Raw genomic sequence first — 25477 nt, forward strand, 5'->3', positions numbered from 1 at the left:
CACTGACTCCTATGCTTCCTACCTCATTCCTGTCTATCTTGCTTCGATCTTTCCTTCCTTCGTTCCTCCCTACCTGCCGATCTTGATTCTTCCTCTCCTCTCTTTCCTTCCTTCGCTCCTTACTTTTTTTTTTAAAGAAAGGAGACAGCTCAAGGGCACAAAAAAAGCAAACAATAATAAAAAAAAGCCCGCTACTCGCTGCTCACAAACATAATCTAAAGAGGTGGCCGAAAGATAGGTCAGTTTCGGGAGGAGAGGTGTCCTGATACCCTCCCCTTGAAAGAGTTCAAGTCGTAGGAAGGAGGAAATACAGAAGAAGGAAAATTGTTCCAGAGTTTACCAGCGTGAGGGATGAAAGAGCGAAGATGCTCGTTAACTCTTGCATAAGGGGTTTGGACAGTATAGGGATGAGCATGAGTAGAAAGTCGCGTGCAGCGGGGCCGCGGGAGGGGGGGAGGCATGCAGTTAGCAAGTTCAGAAGAGCAGTCAGCATGAACATATCGATAGAAGATAGAAAGAGAGGCAACATGGCGGCGGAAATTAGGGGGTAGAAGACTATCAGTTAGAGAGCTGATGAGACGAAGAGCCTTAGACTCCATTCTGTCCAAGAGAGCTGTGTGAGTGGAGCGCCCCCAACACGTGAGATGCATACTCCATACGAGGGCGGACAATGCCCCTGTATATGGATAGCAACTGTGCGGGGGAGAAGAACTGGCGGAGACGATACAGAACGCCCAGCCTCGAGTTAGCTGATTTAGTGAGAGACGAGATGTGAAGTTTCCAGTTAAGATTTTGAGTTAAGGATAGACCGAGGATGTTTAGTGTTGAAGATGGTGACAGCTGAGTGTTGTCGAAGAATAGGGTATAGGTGTTTGGAAGATTGTGTCCAGTTGATAGGTGGAGAAATTGGGTTTTTGAGGCATTGAAGGACACAAGGTTCCTTTTACCCCAATCGGAAATGATAGTAAGGTCTGAGGTTAAGCGTTCTGCAGCCTTCAGCCTGGAGTCATGTAATTCCTGTTGAGAGGGTCTTCTGTTGAAAGAATTTGAATAATGCAGAGTGGAGTCCTCAGCGTATGAGTGGATAGGACAGTTTGTTATGGAAAGAAGATCATTGATGAATAACAGGAAGAGAGTGGGCGATAGGACAGAGCCCTGTGGAACACCACTGTTAATAGATTTATGACAAGAACAGTGACCGTCTACCACAGCAGAGACAGAACGGCCGGAAAGGAAACTGGAGATAAAGGAACAGAGAGAAGGATAGTATCCGAAAAAGGGCAGTTTAGAAAGCAAAGACTTGTGCCAGGCTCTATCGAAGGCTTTCGATATGTCTAGTGCAACTGAGAAAGTTTCACCGAAACGGCTAAGAGAGGATGACCAAGAATCAATTAAGAGAGCAAGAAGATCGCCAGTAGAACGCCCCTTGCGGAACCCATACTGGCGATCGGATAGAAGGTTAGAAGTGGAAAGGTGCTTTTGAATCTTCCGGTTAAGGATTGATTCAAAAGCTTTAGATAGACAGAAAAGTAAAGCTATAGGGCGGTAGTTTGAGGGATTGGAACGGTCACCTTTCTTAGGCACAGGCTGTACGAAGGCGTACTTCCAGCAGGAAGGAAAGGGAGACGTTAAGAGGCAGAGGCGAAAGAGTTTAACCAGGCAGGGTGTCAGCACGGAAGCATAGTTTTTAAGGACAATAGGAGGCACTCCATCAGGTCCATAAGCCTTCTGAGGGCTGAGGCCAGAGAGGGCATAGACAACATCATTAGGAAGAATCTTAATAACTGGCATAAAGGAGTCGGAGGGGGGATGAGTAAGAGGAATATGCCCAGAATCGTCCAGAGTGGAGTTGTTACAGAAAGTTTGAGCGAAGAGTTCAGCCTTAGAGATAGAAGAGACGGCAGTGCTGCCGTCTGGGTTAAGAAGAGGAGGGAAAGAGGAAGAAGTGAAATTGGAGGAGATATTTTTGGCTAAGTGCCAGAAGTCTCTGCAAGAATTAGAGAAAGCAAGGTGTTGACATTTGCTATGGATAAAGGAGTTTTTGGTAAGTCGAAGAATAGATTTGGCACGATTCCGGGCGGAAATGTAAGGGTCATGGTTAGCTGGAGTTCGAAGGCTCTGGTACCTTTTGTGAGCTGCCTCTATCTTTGACAGCACGAGAACAAGCGTGATTAAACCAAGGCTTTTTAGCATGGGGAGTAGAGTAAGTACGTGGAATGTATGCCTCCATTCCTGAGACAATCACCTAACCTAACATCCTATCTTGCTTTTCTCTTCCATTTCTACCTTCGTTTATCCCTGCCTTCCTATCTTGCTTCTCCTTCCTTTCATCCTTCGTTCTTTTCTATCTTGATTTCCTCTGTCTTCCTTTTCCTCTCTTCGCTCCTTAACTTTCTACCTTGCTTATCTCGTTTCTTCCCTTTCTTTTTCTCTCCACCATACTCTTATATCTTGTTTTCTTTTTTTTTCCATCTTTCCTCTTTTTCCATATGTTCCCCTTTCCTCTCTTACCTTTTCTCTTACCTTGCTTCACCCTCATTCTCTTCCTGTCTCCACTTCCTTCCCCCTCGCCTCCTGTCTAACCTTCCCTCTCCCTTCCCCTCGCGTGCTGAAACATCATCACTTCTTCGCCACTTCCTTTTCACTAACACTTACCGTTTTCTCCCTCCCTCCCTTCCATCCTCCACCTCTCTCCCTTTTCCCCTGATGCTCTCCTCGACTCATCTGCCAATTTACATACTCAATACCCCCATCATCCCCGTTGTTCACCTGCCCAGTTACCGGATCATTAGCGACAGGTAAAGGAGAGATCACAGCACTATCGATTTAGCAACACTTTCAAAAAATTTTACTCTCTGCTCCGTTTCTTATTCTTCCTTATGTTCTCTCTTCCTCTTCACTCTCGGTCGGCTTAATGTTTTCCCTTTACATCCAATACAATATGTCGTTCTCAATGGCTAACGCAATAAACTTCACTCAGTTTACAACCACAGTTTCGTTGGAGTTACTTACTGTACCCCCTGCTACCGCCTTCCACTTTCTTTCCTTCCTTCATTGTTTTCTTCATAATTTGTTTCGGATTCCTCTTTTCTTCCTCCTCTCTATCCTTACTTTCTTATTTCTAGCCAAAGTTGCTTTTTTTTTCATCCTTCCATTCCGCCTTCAAAATATCCCTAACTCCTTCCTTTCCGCCTCTTCCTTTCTTTCTTTCTTCCTTCCCTTCCTTTGGCCTTTCCATTTTCCATTCATTTCTTCCTTACTCCCGTTCAGCTTTATTTTCTTTCCTTCTCCCTTCCTAGCGTCTTTTACTTCCTTATCTCTGCCCCTTAATGATGCCTTCCTTTCTCTCTCTTCTCAACCATCAAAACAACTTTTCACGAGAGTAATGCAAAAAGTCTTCTGATTCGGTGTTTTAGGCCAGCTCTGTACTCACTCACCCCTGCCAGGAAACGCTGCCTCGAAACTTGGAGGCAGTGCGAGGCAACTTCTGGCAAGGGGCTCATTTTCCTGTAAAATTGAAGTGATAATTTTACTTCTCATTCGACGGCAATTCATTAGATTAATCTCCTTAATTATCTTTTAAGGGCGTGAGGGATGGAGTATATTCTCTCATTTCGTATGGTAAAATGGTTAACTTTACCTTCATGCTGTAATGCCTATACTGATGTGGTGTCTTACGTCAGGAGTGATGGCGGAGGGAACCAAGTAGTGGTTTTGTCTCCGCGTCCGAGGCACAAGACACTGTTTAATGCTATAATAGTTCACCACAACAACACGTCTTGGGCCAAGAGCTGAATCATTACCTCGCGTATTCCTTAAAAAAGCCAATAAATTTAAAATCCTCATCCAGTCTCTTTCTCTGAACTCTACAACACTACTCGATGGCTTCTATTCATTCTTCCACACCTCTTAATAGTCTCTCCACGCCTACTTCAGCCCCTCTCCAGTCCCTTCACTTCCCTCCACGCCCTCTCCACTTCCTCGTTGCAGCGGAAAGGCTGAGAGCCAGGCGACGCTTGCTGAGTCTGCGGATGGTTGCTCCAGAGAGGATGGGGACGACGGCAGAGCAGGCGGCGCAGAGGGCGAGGGACGCGCCCACAAGGGCCTCTCAGCAGGCTTGGCGGCACTATTTCTCTTGGCCGAGATGGCGGGCGCCGGCATCCTCAACCTGCCCCGGGCGGTGGCCAACACAGGCGAGTCGCTGCTGCTGTGTGGAAGCTCATGGCTATAATAATGTATCTGGGGACTCGATTAGAGCAATAAGTTTTACTACAGCAATGCTATGTTTAGCCACTAACACCTCTCTTCCCTTATGCGTGGTGCAGGGTGGGGGGGGCTGCCGCTGATGGTGGTGCTCGCCCTGGCGGTGGGGTTCGCGGGCACGCGGCTGGGCATGTGCTGGGTGTTGCTGGAGGACCGCTGGCCGCAGTATCGCACGCCCTGCCGCCGTCCATACCCAGCCATCGCCCGCCGCGCCCTCGGCATCCCGGGACAGTGAGTAACTGAAAACATACTTTATTTTCTTCTCTTTCCACAGCAAAATGAGTGAGACTAAGAGCCACTACAAATCAAGTTGGGGCAGTTTCTCTCCACTGCCACTCCACATAAGGGTCATCTATATACTTTAAATCAAAAGCTGAATTTTTACACATATAAGATCCTCCTTCAGTTTAGTAGCGGCTCCGAGGACCCGGGTTCAAGTCCCTGCCGGCAAGGATCTTTATTGCCGAGTGGCTGAAGACAACCCTACAGGCTATCCTGATGACCAGCTATCAACCTGGACTTTAGTGAAACTGCTCCGGAGGAGGGAAGGGGCAAGAATTGCGCCACTGTAAAATACCTACCCGCTTCACTAGCTTGCGGGGACCGCCGAGCAAGCCCCTTCAAGAAAGCCTACCGGCGCTATGGGCCAATTGTAAAAGATATATCAGTTGTTCTCTCTGAACGATGCAAATAGTAACGTCACGAATAATATATGGTTTTTTTTTTTTTTTTTTTTTTTACATCCCCGCCTATAGCGCCGGTAGGCTTTCTTCAGGGGCCAGATGGTCGGCCCAAGCCCGTCGTGGCGCAGGCAATTTTTTTTTTATAGTGGCGCCAGTTAGGCTTGGCTCATGCTGCCCCCCCGGAGCTTATTCTTGATTTACTGGACGGTTTCTTCTAGAGTCCGGGTTGATGGGTGATCTTCTGGACAGCATGTGGGTAGTCTTAGGCCACTCGGCGGTGACTGAAAAATCCCAGGTGGTAGCGTGGGGATTCGAACCGACGTTGTCCACGGCCTGGTGAATGTGACCCCAGCAATATGTATGAAGAAAGAAGGCTCTGAAAAGAATGAGCAGCAACAACGAAAGGGAAGTCGGTCTAACTATAGACCTGATCAATGATTCAGGCGGTGGCTGAGTGGTTAGCGTGCCGGTGTGGTGTCATGAGACATCCCAAGATCGTGAGAAATCCCATCCTGAATACATACATGAATTTCGACACGGTGCCGTATCTTTAGTCGACTGCTTGCCGGGATCTGTCCCACCTAAGTTTATTTATATTATTATAAAAGCAAATGATGACGTATGAATGTATGCAACTAGGATATCAACAATTACTCTTCTTCTTCTTGTGACCTGTTCCGCTTTGCATCGCTTTTTAGGTCCTCTTTGGTATTTTTTTACGCTTAGATGCTTCACTTAGTTACTCTGTGATAGTGAAGTTTGGGTTCCACGATACGAAGTTCAAGATAGGATGTCTTACGATACCGGATGGCAGTTGACACCATACCGGTGCCGCGTCCGGGAGATGCAGGAGGGGCGCGGGTTCGAATCCTGGCCGCCACACAGCTGGGATTTTTCAGTCACCGCCGAGTGGCCTAAGACTACCCATATGCTGCCCTCAAGACCACCTATCAACCTGACTCTAGATTACCTCTCCAAAGAGAGGCTCAAAGAAGAGCTCCGTGGTGCAGTATCAGCCAAAACAAGATGGTGCCACTATAAACACTCGCCTGCGCCACAACGGGCTGGGCCGACCATCAGGCCCCATCCAGTGAAAAAGCCTAACTGCGCAATAGGCCGCGACGTTAATTTTTTTTATATATATTTAAAGAAATAGCTCATGAGAATCACAGTCTCTAGAGACAGGAAAAAACACCAATAGGTCAATTTAAAAATAAAGGCGACAAAAAAAGACAAAAATCTACTGACCGGTTAATAGTAGCCTATACACTTTTTACTAAGATCATAACAGACAAAATCAGTGCAGCGCTAGACTCTAACCAGCCAATAGAACAAGCTGAATTTCGTAATGGATACTCACCAACTGGGAGTAGGAAAGCCAGGCACTTGCCGCAACGGGCGCAAGTCACGCCCAGTGAGGGTGAGGGTATGCTGCAAGCCAATCAAAGACACTCACCGTGTCCTCATTTTCCGTCTCCTTTTTCCCTCAATTAACACCAAAAAGTAGTTCAGCATGCTCTCTAAGGGTATTTTTTTCCATATGTTCCCCCTTTCCAGAACTGTCCCCAGGTCGGACTCCACTTCTGGTGACGACCCAAAGAGGTGTCTTGATAGTTCTTCCAAAATTTTCATCAGCTGCAACATTCGCGGTCTTCTCATTGATTTCCATTTTGTACAACACCATCTCTCCTCAAAACCTCGCCTTCTCTTCATAAACGAAACACTGGTTTCTGAGGCTACTGACGGTATTTTATTCTCTACTCTGTTCTCTCTTACTATCTATATTCTAAATTTCGGTCCAAAACTGGATGTTGGGTCTATGAACACAAAGATATTACTTGCTCTCGCGCCCATGACCTTGATTCTTCAGAATTTTCCATCATCTAGCTAAGACTTAGTTGTCATTCTATCACTAAACATGTTTGTGCTGTTTATATCTCATCTCTCCTCCTCTAAACCTCACCTTCTCTTCCTTACCGAAACACAGGTTGCTGAGGCTACTGACAGCAATCTCTACTCTGTTCCCTCCTACTATCTCTATCCTAAATTTCAATCCAAAGCTGGATGTTGCGCCTACGTGCGAAACGACATCACTTGCTCTCGTGCCCACAACCTTGACTCTTCTGAATTTTCTACCATCTGGCTAAGACTTCATTGTCATTCTATTACTAAATACATCTGTGCTGTTTATCTCTCACCTAACTCTACCAACTATGTAAAATTCTTTGACTATTTGAATTCTAAAGTGGAGCACATCTTGACCCACTCTCCCTTCGCTGAAATCTCCATCCTAGGAGATTTCAATGTTCACCACCAGCTTTGGCTTTCATCCTCTCTCACTGACCATCCTGGTGAACAAGCCTACAACTTTGCTATCCTCAACGACCTAGAGCAGTTGGTCCAGCACCCTACACGTATTCCCGACCGTCTTGGAGACCGGCCCAACATTCTAGACCTCTTCCTTACCTCAAACCCTTCTGCTTATTCTGTCAAACTGTTCTCTCCGTTGGGCTCCTCCGATCACAATCTTATTTCTGCATCCTGTCCTATCGCTCCTGTACACCCTCTGGACCCACCGAAGAGGCGATGCTTCTGGCATTTTGCTTCAGCTCGATGGGACGACCTGAGGATGTACTTTTCCGATTTCCCGTGGAATGATTATTGCTTCCAGGATAGAGACCCCTCTGTGTGTGCTCAGCGCATCACAAAGGTGATTGTCTCTGGAATGGAGGCATACATTCCTCTTTCTTTCTCTACTCCTCACGCTAAAAAGCCTTGGTTTAATCACACTTCTTCTCGTGCTGTCAATGATAGAGAGGCAGCTCACAAAAGGTACCAGAGCCTTCAAACTAATGCTAATTATGAACTTTACATTTCTGCCCGAAATCGTGCCAAATATATTCTCCGACTAACCAAAAATTCTTTCATTAATAGAAAATGCCAAAACCTTGCTTTCTGTAACTCTTCCCGTGACTTCTGGCATCTAGCCAAAAACATCTCCTCCAACTTCACTTCTTCATCTTTCCCTCCACTCCTCAGTCCTGACGGCAACAATGCCGTCTCATCTATCTCTAAGGCTGAACTCTTCTCTCAAACTTTTTCTAAAAACTCCACTCTGGACGATTCTGGGCATATTCCTCCTACTCATCCCCCCTCTGACTCCTTTATGTCTGTTATAAAGATTCTTCAAAATGATGTTTTCTATGCCCTCTCTGGCCTCAATCCTCAGAAGGCTTATGGACCTGATGGAGTGCCTCCTATTGTCCTTAAAAACTGTGCCTCCGTGCTGTCACCCTGCCTGGTCAAACTCTTTCGCTTCTGCCTGTCAACATCTACCTTTCCTTCTTGTTGGAAGTATGCCTTCATACAGCCTGTGCCTAAGAAGGGTGACCGCTCCAATCCCTCAAACTACCGTCCTATAGCTTTACTTTCTTGTCTATCTAAAGCTTTTGAATCAATCCTTAACCGGATGATTCAAAAGCACCTTTCCACTTTTGACCTTCTATCTGATCGCCAGTATGGGTTCCGCAAGGGGCGTTCTACTGGTGATCTCCTAGCCTTCTTAACTGACTCTTGGTCATCCTCTCTTACCCGTTTCGGTGAAACCTTTGCTATTGCGCTGGACATATCAAAAGCTTTTGATAGGGTCTGGCACAAATCTTTGCTTTCCAAACTACCCTCCTACGGTTTCTATCCTTCTCTCTATACCTTTATCTCCAGTTTCCTTTCTGACCGTTCTATTTTTGCCGTGGTAGACGGTCACTGTTCTTCCCCTAAATCTATTAACAGTGGTGTCCCACAAGGTTCTGTCCTATCTCCCACTCTTTTTCTGTTGTTCATTGATGATCTTCTTTCCAAAACGAACTGTCCTATCCATTCCTACGCCGATGATTCCACTCTGCATTACTCAACTTCTTTTAATAGAAGACCCACCCTACAGGAACTTAACGACTCAAGGCTGGAGGCTGCAGAACGCTTAGCCTCAACCCTTACTATTATTTCCGATTGGGGCAAGAGCAGCCTGGTGTCCTTCAACGCCTCAAAACACAGTTTCTCCACCTATCCACTCGACACAATCTTCAAAACAACTATCCCCTATTCTTTGAAAACACCCAGCTATCACCTTCCTCAACACTAAACATCCTCGGTCTGTCCTTAACTCAAAATCTCAACTGGAAACTTCATATCTCATCTCTTACTAAATCAGCTTCCTCGAGGCTGGGCGTTCTGTACCGTCTCCGCCAGTTCTTCTCCCCTGCACAATTGCTGTCCATATACAGGGGCCTTGTCCGCCCTCGTATGGAGTATGCATCTCATGTGTGGGGGGGCTCCACTCACACAGCTCTTCTGGACAGAGTGGAGGCTAAGGCTCTTCGTCTCATCAGCTCTCCTCCTCATACTGATAGTCTTCTACCTCTTAAATTCCGCCGCAATGTTGCCTCTCTTTCTATCTTCTATCGATATTTCCACGCTGACAGCTCTTCTGAACTTGCTAACTGCATGCCTCCCCCCTTCCCGCGGCCCCGCTGCACACGACTTTCTACTCATGCTCATCCCTATACTGTCCGAACCCCTTATGCAAGAGTTAACCAGCATCTTCACTCTTTCATCCCTCACGCTGGTAAACTCTGGAACTATCTTCCTTCATCTGTATTTCCTCCTGCCTACGACTTGAACTCTTTCAAGAGGAGGGTATCAGGACATCTCTCCTCCCGTATTTGATCTTGCTTTCGGCCACCTCTTTTTCTTTTTTAGGAGCAGCGAGTAGCGGGCTTTTTTTTTATTATTGTTTTCTTTTTTTGTGTGCCCTTGAGCTGCCTCCTTTGTTATTAAAAAAAAAAAAAAAACTATTCTACCAACTACATTAATGTTTTTTTGCTCTTTGAATTCCAAAGTTAAAACCTTAATTTTAGGAGATTAGGAGTAGAGGAGTAGGAGTAGGGTCAATAGCTCTTCGTCTCATCAAATCCCCGCTTCTTACTGACAGTCTTCTGCCTCTTAAATTCCACCGCCATGTTGGCTCTCTCTTCCTTCATGCTGACTGCTCTTCTGAACTTGCTAACTGCATGCCTCCCCCCTTCCCGCGGCCCCGCTGCATTCGACTTTCTACTATAGCTCATCCCTATACTGTCCAAATCCCATATGCATCTTCATTTTTTCATCCCGTTCATTGGAAAACTGGAACAGCCTACCTCTGTCTGTATTTCCTCTTGCCTATGACTTGATCTCTTTCAAGAGGGGAGTATCAAGACACCTCTACATCTGAAACAGAGCTTATGGGCACATTTCTACTTTTTTTCTTCTTATAGAAGCAGTGATTAACAGTTTTTTTTTATATTAATTCACTGTTGCACTTTATCTGATTCCTTTACAGTAAAAAAAAAAAAAAAAAAAAAAAAACAGCTTTGATTTTCATCTCCCTTTACTGACCAGCATGGTGAACAAACCTACAACTCTGCTCTCCACAATGATCTACAGCAGTTGGTTCAGCAACCTACATGTATCATTAACCACCTTGGGGACATGTCTCGTACTGTAGACCTTTTCCTATTCTCTAAGCCTTCAACTTATGCTGCTAAACTATTATCTTCGTTTGGCTACTCCAAACATCCTTATTTCCTTATGTTTTCCTATCGCTCCTGTAAGGCTTCTGAACCCACCGAGGGGGCGGTGCTTCTGGTATTATGATTCAGCTCGGTGGAATGACATGAGGGTGTACTTTTTTTTCATTTCCTGTGGAATAGTTACTGCTTCCAAGTCACATACCCCTGTGTGTGTGCCCAGCGTATTACTGAGGTGATTGTCTCTGGCATGAAGGCTCACATTCCATGTACTTTCTCTACCCCTCGTGCTAAGAAGCCTTGGTTCACTCACGCTTGTTTTCGTGCTATCATAAATAAAGAGGCAGCTAACAAAAGGTACCTGAAACTTCAAACTCCTAATAATCATGACATTTACATTTCTGTCCACAATCGCGTTAAATGTACTCTTCGACTTTTCCAAAAATTATTTATAGAAACTGTCAAAATTTGGTCAACTTTATTTTTTTCAGAGCCGCCTGACTCCTAGCTAAAAATATCTAACATCTTCATCTTTCTCATCTCTCCTTACTTCTGGTGGTTCAACAACTGTCAAATATATCTCGAAAGCTGAAGTCTTTGCACTAACTTTCTCTGAAAACGCCACTCAAGACGATTCAGGGCATATCCCTCCAACTCCTCCCCCCTTTGACCTCATTCTGTCTGATATTAAAACACTCAAGAATGACGTTTTCTATGCTCCCTCTGGCCTCCTTCCTTTGAAGACTTACAGACCCGATTGAGTGCCTCCTATTGTCCTTATAAACTGTGGTGCCTTGCTGACACCCTGCCTGGTCAAACCCTTTTCGTCTCAGACTTCCAACATCTACCTTTCCTTCTTACTGGAAGTATGCCTATATACACTCTCTGGCTAAGAAGCGTAACCTCTTTAATCCTTCAAAATACCGAGCTATAACTTTGCTTTCTTGTCTTTCTAAAGCTTTTAAAACTCCTTAATTAACACGAAATTTATCTAGCTCTATCAATTTCCAACCTGCTCTCTGATCATCAGAGATCTTGTTGCTTTCTTGACTGACTCCTGATTATCTTCTCTCAGCCGATTCGATGAAAATTTTATTGTTGTCTTAAACATGTCGAAAGCCTTTGACATATTCTGCACGTCTTTGATTTTCAAACTACCCTCTAACGGATTCTATCCTTCTCGTCTCATCAGCTCCCCTCTCTCAATGACTCTCCTCTGCCTCTTACATTTCACCGCAATGTTGCATTTCTTTCTATCTTCTATGTTTATTTTCATGCTAACTGTTCTTCTGAACTTGCCAACTGTGTGCATCCCTTCCTCCTACGGCTCTGCTGCTACCCCTATGCGATCCAAATCCCATATGCAAAAGTTAACCAGCATCTTCATTCTTTCATTCCTTTCGGTAGTAAACTCTGCAAGGTCTGGCACAAGTCTTTACTTTCTAAACTTCCCTCTTACAATTTTTTTCCCTCTCTCTTTACTTTAACCTCCAGTTTCCTTTCCGGCCGTTCTATCTCTGCTGTGGCAGACGGTCACTGTTCTTCCCCTAAACCTATCAACAGTGGTGTCCCACAGGGCTCTGTCCTATCACCCACTCTCTTTCTGTTATTCATGAATGATCTTTCCAAAACAACTATCCTATCCACTCGTACGCCGATGACTCTTACTTTGCATTATTCAACTTCTTTCACCAGAAGACTTTCTCAACAAGAATTACAAGACTCCAGACGGGAGGCTGCAAAACACTTGGCCGCAGATCTTGCTCTTATTTCCAATTGGGGCAAAAGGAACCTGGTGTCCTTTAATGCCTCAAAAACTCTATCTCCACTTATCAACACGACACAATCTTCCAAACACCTATCCCCTATTCTTCGACAACACTCAGCTGTCACATTCTTCACTAAACATCTTCGGTCTATTCTTAACGCAAAATCTTAACTGGAAACTTCACATCTCTTCTCTCGTTAAGGCAGCTTCCTCGAGGTTGGGCGTTCTGTATCGTCTCCGCCAGTTCTTCTCCCCCGAAGAGATCCTGTCCATATACAGGGGCCTTGTACGTCCTCGTATGGAGTATGCATATCATGTGTGGGAATGCTCTACACACACAGCTCTACTAGACAGTGGAGTCAAAGGCTCTTCGTCTCATCAACTCTCCTCCTCTTACAAGCAGTTTTCTACCTCTTAAATTCCGCCGCAATGTTGCTTCTCTCTACCTTCTATCGATATTTTTTTGCTGATTACTCTTCTGAACTTGCTAACTTCATGCCTCCCCATGTATCAGCTCATTCCTTTACTGTTCAAACCCCTTATGCAAGAATTAACCAGCATCTTCATTCTTTCATCCCCTTCACTGGTAAACTCTGGAACAGCCTTCCTTCATCTGTAGTTCCTCTTGCCTATGACTTGACCTCTTTCAATAGGAGAGTATCAAGACACCTCTCCACCCAAAATTGACCTCTCTTTTGGCCGCTCTCTACTTTTATCTTTTTTTTAGGAGCAGCATTTAGCGGGCTTTTTCTCTACACTTTTTTATGCCCTTGAGCTGCTTCCTTTCCTTTAAGAAACAGCCTTTCCTCGTAGGTGTTTCCATCATCCTTTGACTTGAGCTCTTTCAAGAGGGGAGTATCAAGACACCTCTCGAACCGTTTCTGAAAAATCTTTTTTTGGTGTGCTGCCTGTAGCGTCGGTAGGCTTTCTTGAGTGGCCTTATGGACGGCCCCAGTCCATTAGTGGCGCAGGCTAATTTCATTTATAGTGGCTACTGTGATACATGACTCTTGCTTGGCCCATGCTGCCCCCCGGTGCTCCTCTTGACCGAAGTCGCTGAAGTTAAATTTGATTGAAGATCCGGACAGCATGTGGACAATCTTCCGCCATTTGGTGATGACTTGAAAAATCAGCGTGTTTCGGTGGGACTCGAACCTAGTCCACGCTAGGTCCTCGGGCTCACCACGCCCGCAAGCTAACCACTCGGCCATCGCCTCCCCAAGTCTCTATCATTTTCCTCTTGGGTAGCAGTAGTAGTGGGGAGGTTCCCGTTGTTTTGTGTTTGCCCTTGAGTGCTTCATCTTCAGTAATAAAAAAAAACACCAAGATGTTGAAAAAATCCGCCGAATACAATAAACCATTATGGATGGGTTTCATTATGAGAAGGCACTGGACTCGATTAAAACTTCAGCAATCATACACACACTCCTGAGGCTGGGTGCGAAGGAAGTGTACATAAAGGTGTTGGAAAATACGGACACCGCGGCAACCATTAAACTCCAAAAGAAAAGCTAGGAAAAAACATCAAGAAAGACGTTAGGCAAGTTGAACATTTCAAAATTACTATTTTCACAGACTTGTGTAAAGGCTTGGTTGGGAACGTATGCCACTCGTCACAATTTACCCCGGAAATGGGTTTCAACCTGATGCATACCCCGAGGTATGTTCAGAAATAATAATATTGACATTCTTTTTTTTTCACCTGAACATGCAGGTAGAAACATGTCATAATGATAAAGGAACCTTAATGAAGTCACAACATTTTTCCAAGAAGAAATAAGAAAGAGCAATATATCAGAAGTATTCAAGCGTCCCAATGAGCGAGGATCGACTCCATTGTAGGTTCCCTGTTTGAAGGTCGTTCAGTCATGGAGGTGTAAATGGGTTAGTGCCGTTCACTGACGGCTGTATTTTACCCGGAGACTTGGCTCCCCACACCCGAATCGTAGCTGTGTTGAAGTGTGAGCTCCATCATCGTTAGGGTGGCAAAGTCTTGCCTCTCTACTATGTAAGGCATTGCAACACCCCAGAAGTACGCAAGGCACGTCATCAGGCAGATAAAAACCCACACACCTAACACACTGCCCTCATTCATCTGGGTAAGGCTCCTTCCCAGCCTAGCGAGGAGGGGCTGCCTGGGTGACTGCAGAAAGTCGCTGGACACTCGGGATGGCGAGCGGAGCAGCGAGCTAGAGGGTGGAGGAGTCTCCCGCGGGAAGGCCGGCAGCAGGTCCTCCTGGCTGTACACGTAACCAGAAGGAGCTAGTGGCTGCGATTGTCGGCGGGCAAGTGAGGTCTGGGCCCTGGAGCCCGAGAACTCCTGTTGGTGGCGGTCCGCGAGAACAGGTGTAGCGGGAATCAAGGGTGGCAGCCTATTGATTCCAGCGATAATCGTCAGCGCCTGGTCGTCGAGCACGTCGTCGTCGCTGGTCCAGGCGCCGGGGCAGCGCCACCTGCCGGCAATCTCAGCCTCGTCGTGTGCTGCCATCGGGTAAAGGAGGGAAAATGACAGAAATAAAATTTGTCTGTGCGGCAACTGAAAATTTACAGCGAGGCAGGGTCGGACTGGCCTATGTGCCCGTGTGCCAATGGCACATGGGCCCTCAAAGTACATGGGCACCTGGACTTAACCCATGCTGTCATATAATAATGACTAACTCTTATATGGGCCCGGGCCCCCTCCAACCACTAGATGGCACGGCCCCCTTAAGCACTCCAGTCCGACTCTGCAGCGAGGATGTGTGTGTGTGTGTGTGTGTACGCCTGATTAAACTATAAAAAAAGTCTTCGTACCAAGTGATCATCTGGCGCCTAAGCAGCATTTGTTACGCGGCACCTGATTGGCTGGCCTCCCCTCTCGGCTCTCTCCATGATTGGCTGGCTTCCTCTCCCGGCTGTAGTGGAGGCGGCAGTCACTCGCACATGCTCTTGGTGATAAATGTTTATAAAGTATTTACCTTAGCTCACCTCTTACACAAGATAGACAGTTTTACTTGACACAATGAAACCCAGCAGCGATTGCGGATCCTAAATATGCTTGTCACAACTCTGTAAAATCAAATGTGGCGTCCCTGTGGTTCCTCCGTCCCTAAAGTTCTCAAGTCAATACGGCGCGTGCGCCGCCAACCCACCAGTCTTGACTCCGCCCACATAAGCACATGGATCGAGTAACAACACACACACACACACACACATCGTCTTGAACACTGCTCTTCTCTCAATTAGGTATGTTTGATTTGTGTGATTCACTCACCAAATACTTTCATACACACTCTAGGAAATGGTGAAATCGTTAAGGCATTGGTTATGCCATTCAAATAGTTTACTATATAAAAATATACGACACTCAATGACTCATACTAAACCAAAGCTTGCTTGCTGACCTCAGTTCTCTCATTTTTCGTTCATCACATGGTTTCTTAAATTTCCAGTTATTTTTTTATTATCAACAAACTGCAGAAACCATTATAATGAAGCAAGCAAACGTTAAGTCTTGCACAACACCGCTCTGATGGACGCGACACGTCTAGATAAATCATTCCGTGTTTCGCTTACATCGTGTTTTATATATATTCTGGTTATGGTTATACCACCATGTTCATGAGACTCGTCTTTATGGAATGAAATGGATTACGTCAGCATTGACTCATTATTTTCTGCAAATATCATCAGATATATGTAGAAGTGGTATAAACATTTCTGACGCGTTATTTCACTTATACTCGTCATTATTTCTTTACTTTTGATTTCATAGAGTTGTGACAAGCATATTTAGGATCCACAATCACTGCTGCGTTTAATGGTGTTAAGTAAAATTATCTATCTTGTATAAGAGGTGAGCTAAGGTAAATATAAACATTTATCACCAAGAGCATGTGCGAGTGACTGTCGCCTCCACTACAGCCGGGAGAGGAAGCCAGTCAATCAGGGCGAGAGCCGAGAGGGTAGGCCAGCCAATCAGGTGCCGCGTAACAAATGCTGCTCAGGCGCCAGATGAACACTTGGTATGAACAGAGCAATAGACTATAAAACGCCTGACTCCCGATTAGTGGCTGCCGTGATATATGACTTGCTTGGCCCATGTTGCCTCGGGTTCTTCTCTTGACCCAAGTCGCCTAAGTTAGGGTTGATTGAAGGTATGGACAGTATGTTGGTAATTTTTCGCCACTCGACGAAAATTGAAAAGTGTCAGCGTCTTGCTGTGCGACTTCAAACCGGTTCATCGGGATCACAACGTCAACCCGCTGACCACTGGGCCACCGCCTCCGATGATGATGTCCTTTCTCCTACATACTCCTCTGACAATTGCCATTTTTTTATTATAGTCTTTTTTTTCTGCTTCATTTTCTCTGTAGTAGCAATGGGTTCACCCCTAGAAATACTTCTTTATGGAACTGGGAAAAAGTGAAGTTTTCCAGGTCAACAAACCAGATATGCCGCTACATAGATGGCATATTCTTCAAGGCAGAGAACGACGGCGACGCTGAGCGGTGTAGACTCTGCCTACAAGAAATCTCCGACCTCACACCCACAATAGAAAATAACGTAAAATTTCATCCCACTTCACGACATGCTCGTGAAACAAGAAGATAAATCTTTAAATACTGAAGGGTATGTCCATCCCACAAACCCGGGACACTGCCTCAACAGAAGAATCAAGTGCCCGCAGAGACAAAGGGGCCCTAACATCGGGGCCTACATTCGATGGGAACTCACTCACTGCAGCACATTTAAATAAATGCACCGTGGAAAAGAACGCTCCACACAAGTATTAATCAACAACGGCTTCAGCGAGGGGATCAGCTGACAAACCAAGAATAACTGGCACAAACCGGAAACCGAGGAAAGACTCATCACTTTCTGCACAACTTTCTTCTCAACAGCGTATAAGGAAAAATAAAGGATCATGAGGCAGATACTGCATCGCAACGTAAAAGCTACTGCACTTGATACAAAAATAAAACATCAAATAACTTCATACGAGAGTATAACATCAAATTTACTACAAACACCATGAAACCATCTAACTGCCACTCATAAACAACACGACAGGACAAGGAAACAACCAACAAGTCACACGTAATATACAATATCAGTTGCAAGAGAGGAAACTGCGAGGTCATCCAACCCTTGTATATCGACATGCCGACGACTAGGCAGTCTCGGCGCCTGCTACACCACCTGGCTTTCAGATCCAAAATATCAACGAGAAGAACATGGCGAAATATTCACAATAAACATTCCAGAAGACAACACCTTTCTACATGGAGGCTATAAGGAGTTCATATCATCGCTCCAACCCCTCAAACTACCGCCTTATAGCTTTACTTTCCTGCCTATCTAAAGCTTTTGAATCAATCCTTAACCGGAAGATTCAAAAGCACCTTTCCACTTCTAACCTTCTATCTGATCGCCAGTATGGGTTCCGTAAGGGGCGTTCTACTGGCGATTTTCTTGCTCCCTTAACTGACTCTTGGTCATCCTCTCTTAGCCGTTTCGGTGAAACTTTCTCAGTTGCGCTAGACATCGAAAGCCTTCGATAGAGTCTGGCACAAGGCTTTGCTTTCTAAACTGCCCTCTTTCGGATTCTATCCCTCTCTCTGTTCCTTTATCTCCAGTTTCCTTTCCGGCCGTTCTATCTCTGCGGTGGTAGATGGTCACTGTTCTTCCCCTAAACCTATTAACAGTGGTGTTCCACAGGGTTCTGTCTTCCTATACGTATAGTGTGTGTATGTGTGTGTGTGTGTGTGTGTGTGTGTGTGTGTGTGTGTGTGTGTGTGTGTGTGTGTGTATGTGTGTGTGTGTGTGTGCTCGCGCGCACATGTAATTGTTATAGCACATATCTATGTATGCTCATAGAAAAACTATAGAAGTCTACCTGAAGAGTTAAGGCTTCTTGGCACTCACGCACCTCATGTGATGAGCTACGTCATGATATGGTAACACAGCCAGAGCGAGAACTCTTCACTCGCTGCTTGAATCAAACTTGTCCTGACTGTTGATTTTGTACAATGAATGAGTAGTTCATTGTCCTTGTTCACAGCATCCCAATGCCTTGTGCTTTTCAGGAAGCCATTTAGATTATCAGCATTATGGAAATCAAAGCTTTATCCAAGACAGTGTAGTTTTGGCATGTTGGGCAATCATATATGAACGCATCTTCTGTCCCGTGAGAGCGTAATGAGTTAATGGAATAAACTATTTCGGAAAATATTGTAAATACCAAGCCGTCCCTTGCCTCTCAACCTACGTGTGACTCACTAAAAAAAAAAATAATAATAAATAAAAACACAATGAAGCTCCAAGCTCTTTTCGGGAAGGTACTAGCTGCCACCACGACACGATGTTAATGATCAGATCGTGGATGAATGACAACACACACACACACACACACACACACACACACACACACACACACACACACACACACACACACACACACGAGCGTAGGCACCTCATTTCGGCTCGTTCTCAAAACTTTCCAAGCATCAGTTTCAGGAAAAGATGCGAAAGGTTCTGACATTTTTTTTTTCTTCTCTTTCACTTTCTATTTTCGTAATTGCCTCGGGCCTTATCGAGCCGGGAGATTGAAGAAACCGACCACCAAACCCAAGCTAACCTTCCACTCCCCATTTCCCCCCTCCCCAAAGCCCCAGGAGCATTACATAAGCCTGCTAGTGTAAGGCTGAGTTGGGACGACGGAACTGCCCGATCTTCCAAAGGTATTAAGTAATGGATAAGGAGCGGGGAACAGGCAACCCCCTAAGGACCAGTCCACTGCCCCCCAATCTCTCTCTCTCTCTCTCTCTCTCTCTCTCTCTCTCTCTCTCTCTCTCTCTCTCTCTCTCTCTCTCTCTCTCTCTCTCTCTCTCTCTCTCTCTCTCTCTCTCTGTGTGTGTGTGTGTGTGTGTGTGTGTGTGTGTGTGTGTGTGTGTGTGTGTGTGTGTGTGTGTGTGTGTGTGTGTGTGTGTGTGTGTGTGCAAATAGCTTTCCATTTTTCCTTATTTTTTTACACCTTTTTCTTCATTTCTTCATCCTTTTCCCTGTTTTCCACATCCTCCCTCCTCTCTCCTCCCTTTTCCTGCTGTCTCTCTCCACCTGTGCTTTCCTTTCCTCTTATAAATAAACTTTTTCTTTCTTCCTTGTTTTCCAGATCATGCAGCATCCTTTTCTCCCTCATTTCTTCCAAGACTCTTTTTCCGTTTTCTTCCAAGTCACAAGCCTCCTCCTCCTCATCCTAGCCTTTCAGTCTGGCGTTTACTCTCTGCTCGGGTAATTCCTTTGTCTGTCATCCCTTCTTTTCATCCCTGTCTACTCGATTCCTTTCTTCCTTGCTTAGCCCTCATTCCTCCCCTATATGATTGTCTCCTTCCTACGGCTTTTCCTATCTGGCCAACTGCTTCCCTCGTCTCTCCTTTCATCTCTGCTCCCCTCCTTTTTTCCTTCTCTCCATCTCTCATTCATCACTCCTGCACCGCCTGCCCGCTCGCTTCCTCATTTTCTCTTTGCCTTCCATCTTTCTTCCATCCTTCCGGTTCCCCGCACGCTAGCTTCCTCCATTCCTCCCTCACCTCCATCTTTCCTTCATTCTTCTTCGCCTGCTAGCTAATTTCCCTTTACCTTCCCTCCCTTCCGTCTTTTCTTCATTCTTCCTCGCCCCCTGCCCGCCCATCTGCCACGTCCCAGCTGGAGCAAAAAGACGTTCCGCCGATACATTATTTTCTTTTTCAGTGTGCAAAAGCATCTCGCCATTAAAGACTCACGCCTTGACTCCCTCACCGGATACAACTCTATACCGTTCGTTCTTTTGAAGTGTATTTGTCATCATTACTTTTTGTCATTTTATTGTTCGCTTGAATAGTCTTTGCATTCCACTGTTTCGGGTATCACTTTTGCATTTTGTTTTTCGTTTTCCATTTTTCTTCAGTTTTATTTTATCCATGGCACTATGGTCACCCTCCTGTCACCACCATCACCACCATCACCATCACACCCTCATCTCCCTCACTGACCATTCACCACCACATCCTCACCACCCTCACCCTGCCTTCATCACCACACCCTCACCCTCTGCACACCACCTCAACCACCTTCATCACTACCACCACAACCTCCACCACTACCCTCTCCCTTTACTGTCATCTTCCTCCCTTCATCACCTTCACCACCCTCGACCAATTCATCACTTCCACCACCACCTCCATCACTACACTCTCCTTTTACCGCCATCTTCCTCCATTCATCACCTTCACCACCTTCTACCACCTTCACCACTACCACCTCCGCCTCCTGCAGGGTCGTGGCCGAGGCGTCAGTGTTGTTCACGCTCTTCGGTGCCTCCACAGTGTACCTCCTCCTCGCCGTGCAGATGACCCACTCCCTCCTGAGCCATTACGTGCCCACCCTCAGTCCGTGCGCGTGGTGCCTCATCCTGGGCGTCCTCCTCTGCCCCACCACCTGGTTCAGCACGCCCAAGGATTTCTGGTAACGCATCCTTCATTCTTCATCCTATGTCTGTCCTCTTAGCAGCTTTATTCATCACTTCTTCAATACATTCCTTACTCTTCTTTCTTTTCTTCGTTTTTTTTCAAGTCTTGTAGTGGCTTCCTCGGTCGATTCCACCTCATAAGGGCTTCTGGTAACGATTCCTTCACACTTCATCTCATGGCTGTCCTCTTATCACCTTTAAACCTCTGTTCTCCTATACATTCCTTTTCTATTATTTTCTTAGTTTTTAGTTTTTTTTTGTGCAACTTTAGCCTTTGCTTCTTCACTTCATTTCATCTTGTCCTTTTTTCACCTTTCATCCTAAACACTAATTCTCCGTGTCTATTCTTAATTTTCTTCGTTTTTTTTCTTCAATCTTGTAGTGTTATTTTAGCTTCTTCCGATGAAGACTTTGCACCCTTCATTCTCATCCTACACGTCTCTCTATTTTTCTTTCCCTATTTTTTACTACAATTTTTTAGTTATTTTATTCTCGCTTTGACCTTTTAATCATCCACTTTTATTTACAACCCCAAGATGACTTCTAATATACGTAATGCATTCTCCTTCCTTAGGGCCGTAGTATTACAAGTCAAACCCGAGAAGTTTCGGGTCCCTGCATGCAGAGTTATTCATCCCGAACTCTGTAGGAACCCCAAACTTCTCGGATTAGACTTGCAGTACGGCCCCTAAACCGACCTTTGTAGAGATCCGAAACTTCTTGACTATGACTTGTAATACGGCCCTCAATCTTATAAATTCTCTGTATTAATCTTTTAGTGTACTTTTTTTTTTTTTTTTGGCTTCCTCTCTCTCTCTCTCTCTCTCTCTCTCTCTCTCTCTCTCTCTCTCTCTCTCTCTCTCTCTCTCTCTCTCTCTCTCTCTCTCCCCTCCCCTCCCCTCCCCTCCTCTCCTCTCCTCTCCTCTCCTCTCCTCTCTCTCTCTCTCTCTCTCTCTCTCTCTCTCTCTCCCCCCGTCATGCAATGCCTCGGTTTCGTCTTCCGCTTCTAGTTACCAATAATTTTCTCTTCTTCCACTTTTTCTCTGTTACCTGTTTCTTTTCTCCTGTATCTCTTCTCCATATACTCTCCTTCCTTTCACGTCGCTATCCTCTACGTACCTCTTTCCTTCCCCTCTTTAATTATTCTGTATCGCTTATTAACCCTCTCTTTCCTCTAACTTTCATACTCTCTACGCGTCTCTTTCCCTTCCTCACCATGCCCCTGCCGTCACCCCTCCCGTCAATGTAATTGGCCACACGTCCCTCTGGAGAGCCTTTCCCTTCTCCTCCCCTTCATCTTCACCTTAATAATGACCACCAATTAAGTCACCCTGGCGACACGTGCAGCCACCCATACCTCCGTCATTACCGTGTGTGTGTGTGTGTGTGTGTGTGTGTGTGTGTGTGTGTGTGTGTGTTTCCGAGACTATAATTATGTTCCCATCGCAATGTTCTACTTTCCGTCATCAGGACTACAATAATTACTTCCTCCTCCTCCTCCTCCTCCTCCTCCTCCCACAACAATTCTTACTCTCTGTCCTCCTCCTCCTCCTTCTGGTATACCACCATTACATCAGTTCCCTGTTTTCCTTTTCTGTCTTCTCTTTCAAAACACTTCAAAACTTTTCTTCTTCTTTTTCTTTTTCTTCTTCATTTCTTTCTTCTTCTTCCTCTTCTTCTTCTTCATCTTCTCCTGCACTGAATCCATCTCTCCTTTCCTCTCCTCCTCCTCCTCCTCCTCCTCCTCCAGTAAAGTGTTACAGATCGGAAAAAATAACAATCGCGTTCAGTACGTAATGAATGGCCAACAACTTTCTGCAGTAAGTAAATAAAAGGATCTTGGAATCACAATATCAAGCGATTTAAAACACTCAGAGGTAGTTAAAACAGCAAACAAATTGGTTGGCTTCATCGGACGAGTCTTTAAAAATAAATCGGAAAAAGTAATATTATAACTGTATAATTCGCTTGTTCGACACCATCTATAGTACTGTTATGTGTACAGTTTTGGTCTCCCTATTACAGAAAAGACGTAGAAAAGTTAGAACACAACATTGAGAAATTTATCTTATGAATAAAGACTTAAAGAAGTAAATTTATTCAGTCTATCAAAACGAAGAATGCGAGGCAATCTAATAGAAGTGTTTAAAATGTTTAAAGGATTCAGTGATATTAATGCGGAAGATTACTTTACAATTGATCGATCAAATAGAACAAGAAGAAATCACAAAATCAAGATAAGTGGTAAAAGATTCTCGTCGCACGAAGCTAAACACTTCTTCTTCAATCGAGTCGTTAATGTTTGGAATTCTCCACCCTGTGATGTCGTTGATAGTACAACAGTTACAGCCTTCAAGAATAGATTAGACAAGCATTTTGAATCCAACCAGCAACTAAGATATTTCTCATTGTCGTAATAACGTTAAGTTCTTTCGAATACTGGTGTCCTTGTTCGTTTTTATCGCCCGGTTAGTGGTAGCATTAATGGTAGTTCTTTCCTCTTTCCTACATAATTTCCATGCAGTTTTTTTCATGCAGCATGTTTCTTTTTCCTTTCCTGCCAGCTTTGGCTAAAGGGATGGGGGGGTGTGGAGGAGCCTTCGCCTTTGCTGTCCTTCATCTCCCACCTTTGATTAGATAGTTAGTGTAGCTTATCACAAACAGCCTCGTAAGGACCAACAGGTCTGCTGCTGTTTGTTCTTTCTTTGTGTTTATTGTGTTCCTCCTCCTCCTCCTCCTCCTCTTTCTCTTTCTCTTTCTCTTTCTCTTTCTCTTCCTCTTCCTCTTCCTCTTCCTCTTCCTCTTCCTCCTTCTCCTTCTCCTTCTCCTTCTCCTTCTCCTTCTCCTCCTCCTCCTCCTCCTCCTCCTCCTCCTCCTCCTCCTCCTCCTCCTTCTCCTCCTCCCATTGCCATTCAAGGAACAATCATGTACGTCAGAGCAATTAGCGCGAGCGATCAAACCAACTCGTCAGACTCCATAATTGTTAGACCTGCGGGGGAGAAGGAGTCGAAGAGGAAGAGGAGAAGGAAGAGGAGTACAAACACGAAGATGAAAGGAAAGAGAAAGATAATTCGTATGATTGAAGCAAGGCAAATGATCAATCCCAGGATACAAGGGAAGACAGACTTGGCGATTATGTTTGACTAATGAGAGAGAGAGAGAGAGAGAGAGAGAGAGAGAGAGAGAGAGAGAGAGAGAATACGGGATATAATTGTGTTTTGTCCATCTAAGACTTAAATTGCTTTGTTCATTAAATCAGAACGTGTGTACGTACGTGCGTGCGTGTGTGTGTATTCGTGTATGTATGTATTTACGCATGTGTGTATGTATGTATGTAGATTAATTCAGCGTAATATATCTACCATTACTCATCATAACACTTATTCCCCCTCCTCCCTGAAACCCTTCACCACCACTCCCACCACCACCACCACCCTACCACTACCACTTCAATATCACCACACGACCACCACTTCAATATCACCACACCACCACCAATAATAACAACGCCTCCCCCAACCACCACAACAGGGGAGCCCCAGTGCTGGCCTTGGGGGCTACGCTACTGGCCTGCCTGGTGGTGTTGTCGGAGGTGGTGGTGCAGAGGGACACCCACGAGCCGCCACTCTTCCCGTCCCCGACTTTCCACTCCGTGTTCCTGGGCTTCGGCGCCATCCTCTTCGCCCTCGGTGGAGCCTCTCTGTTCCCTACCATCCAGAACGACATGAAGGACAGGTCACAGTTCCCCCACAGCGTCATCCTGACATTCCTGGGTGAGTGTGGAGCGATGGGGAAACTTGGAGGGGAAGGACGAGTGTTGGAATGTTTTTGGAGAACGTGTTGAGTAATATTTTGAGAGAAAGGAGAAGGGAAGGACAGGCCACAGTTCCCAACAGCGTTGTCCATACATTCCTGGGTCAGTGTGGAGTGATAAGAAAACTTGGAGGGAAAGGGGGGGTGTTGGACTTTGAGGAAAATGTGTTTTGAGGAAGATTGGAAAGAAGGAAAGGACAGGTCATAGTTCCCCAATGCGTCGTCCTTGTGTTCCTGGGTGAGTGTAGGGCGATGGGGAACCTAAGAGGGGAAGGACGAGTGTTGGACGAGTGTTTAGAAAGAGTGTGTTGAAGATTCGGAAAGAAGGGAGAAGGGAAGGTTAGGTCACAGTTCCCCCACTGCGTCGTCCATACATTCCTGGGTATTGGCATTGGCTCATGCTGCCCTCCCGGAACTCATCTTTAATCCTAGAATCTAGAGTCCGGGTTGATAGGTGGTCTTCTGGACAGCATGTGGGTAGTTTTAAGCCACTCGGCGGCGGCTGAAAAATCCCAGCTTGGTGGCACCGGTCGGGGATTGAACTCGCGTCCTCCTGAACGCGGGGCCGTCTCGCTGTCTTTTCAGCCACCCCCTCCCCTATGCTCTTGCATGGAATCCTGCTTTCTGCGAGACACGAACGGGAGGCTGTTAACCCCCTCCCCTACAAAAGGCGGCTTGTTCGTACTCCTTTGTTGTGGTCTGGCTGACCGCTGCTGGAAAGGAGCTGACGCATGGGGTACCACTATCTTGATCGGTGGGTTATCAGCTGCCAGGCATCTTTCTACAGGGTCCTGAGAGTGGGGAAAAGGTTCGGGACGATAGCGGACCGCCTCACGGTGCAAGTTGAGGCATTCCCCCACTGCGTCGGAAAGAGCCAGACGTATAGACGGAAGTAAGCGAG

The 25477-nt window shown here is 45.6% G+C and overlaps 1 protein-coding gene across 2 annotated transcripts in view; it reads left to right on the forward strand.

Moving 5' to 3' along the window:
* LOC127008522 (uncharacterized) overlaps positions 1 to 24536 on the forward strand; it is a gene marked incomplete at its 3' end in the record, with an annotated part of 47952 nt that extends 23416 nt beyond the window's left edge. For both annotated transcript variants that reach the window (XM_050880690.1, XM_050880684.1), the window contains 4 exon segments: positions 3991 to 4193; positions 4326 to 4494; positions 20571 to 20759; positions 24295 to 24536. In XM_050880690.1, the coding sequence (XP_050736647.1) occupies positions 3991 to 4193; positions 4326 to 4494; positions 20571 to 20759; positions 24295 to 24536 (803 nt within the window).
* Positions 24537 to 25477: the final 941 nt, after the last annotated feature.

Source organism: Eriocheir sinensis, chromosome 4 (genome assembly GCF_024679095.1).
Source record: "Eriocheir sinensis breed Jianghai 21 chromosome 4, ASM2467909v1, whole genome shotgun sequence".
Lineage (NCBI taxonomy): Eukaryota > Metazoa > Arthropoda > Malacostraca > Decapoda > Varunidae > Eriocheir > Eriocheir sinensis.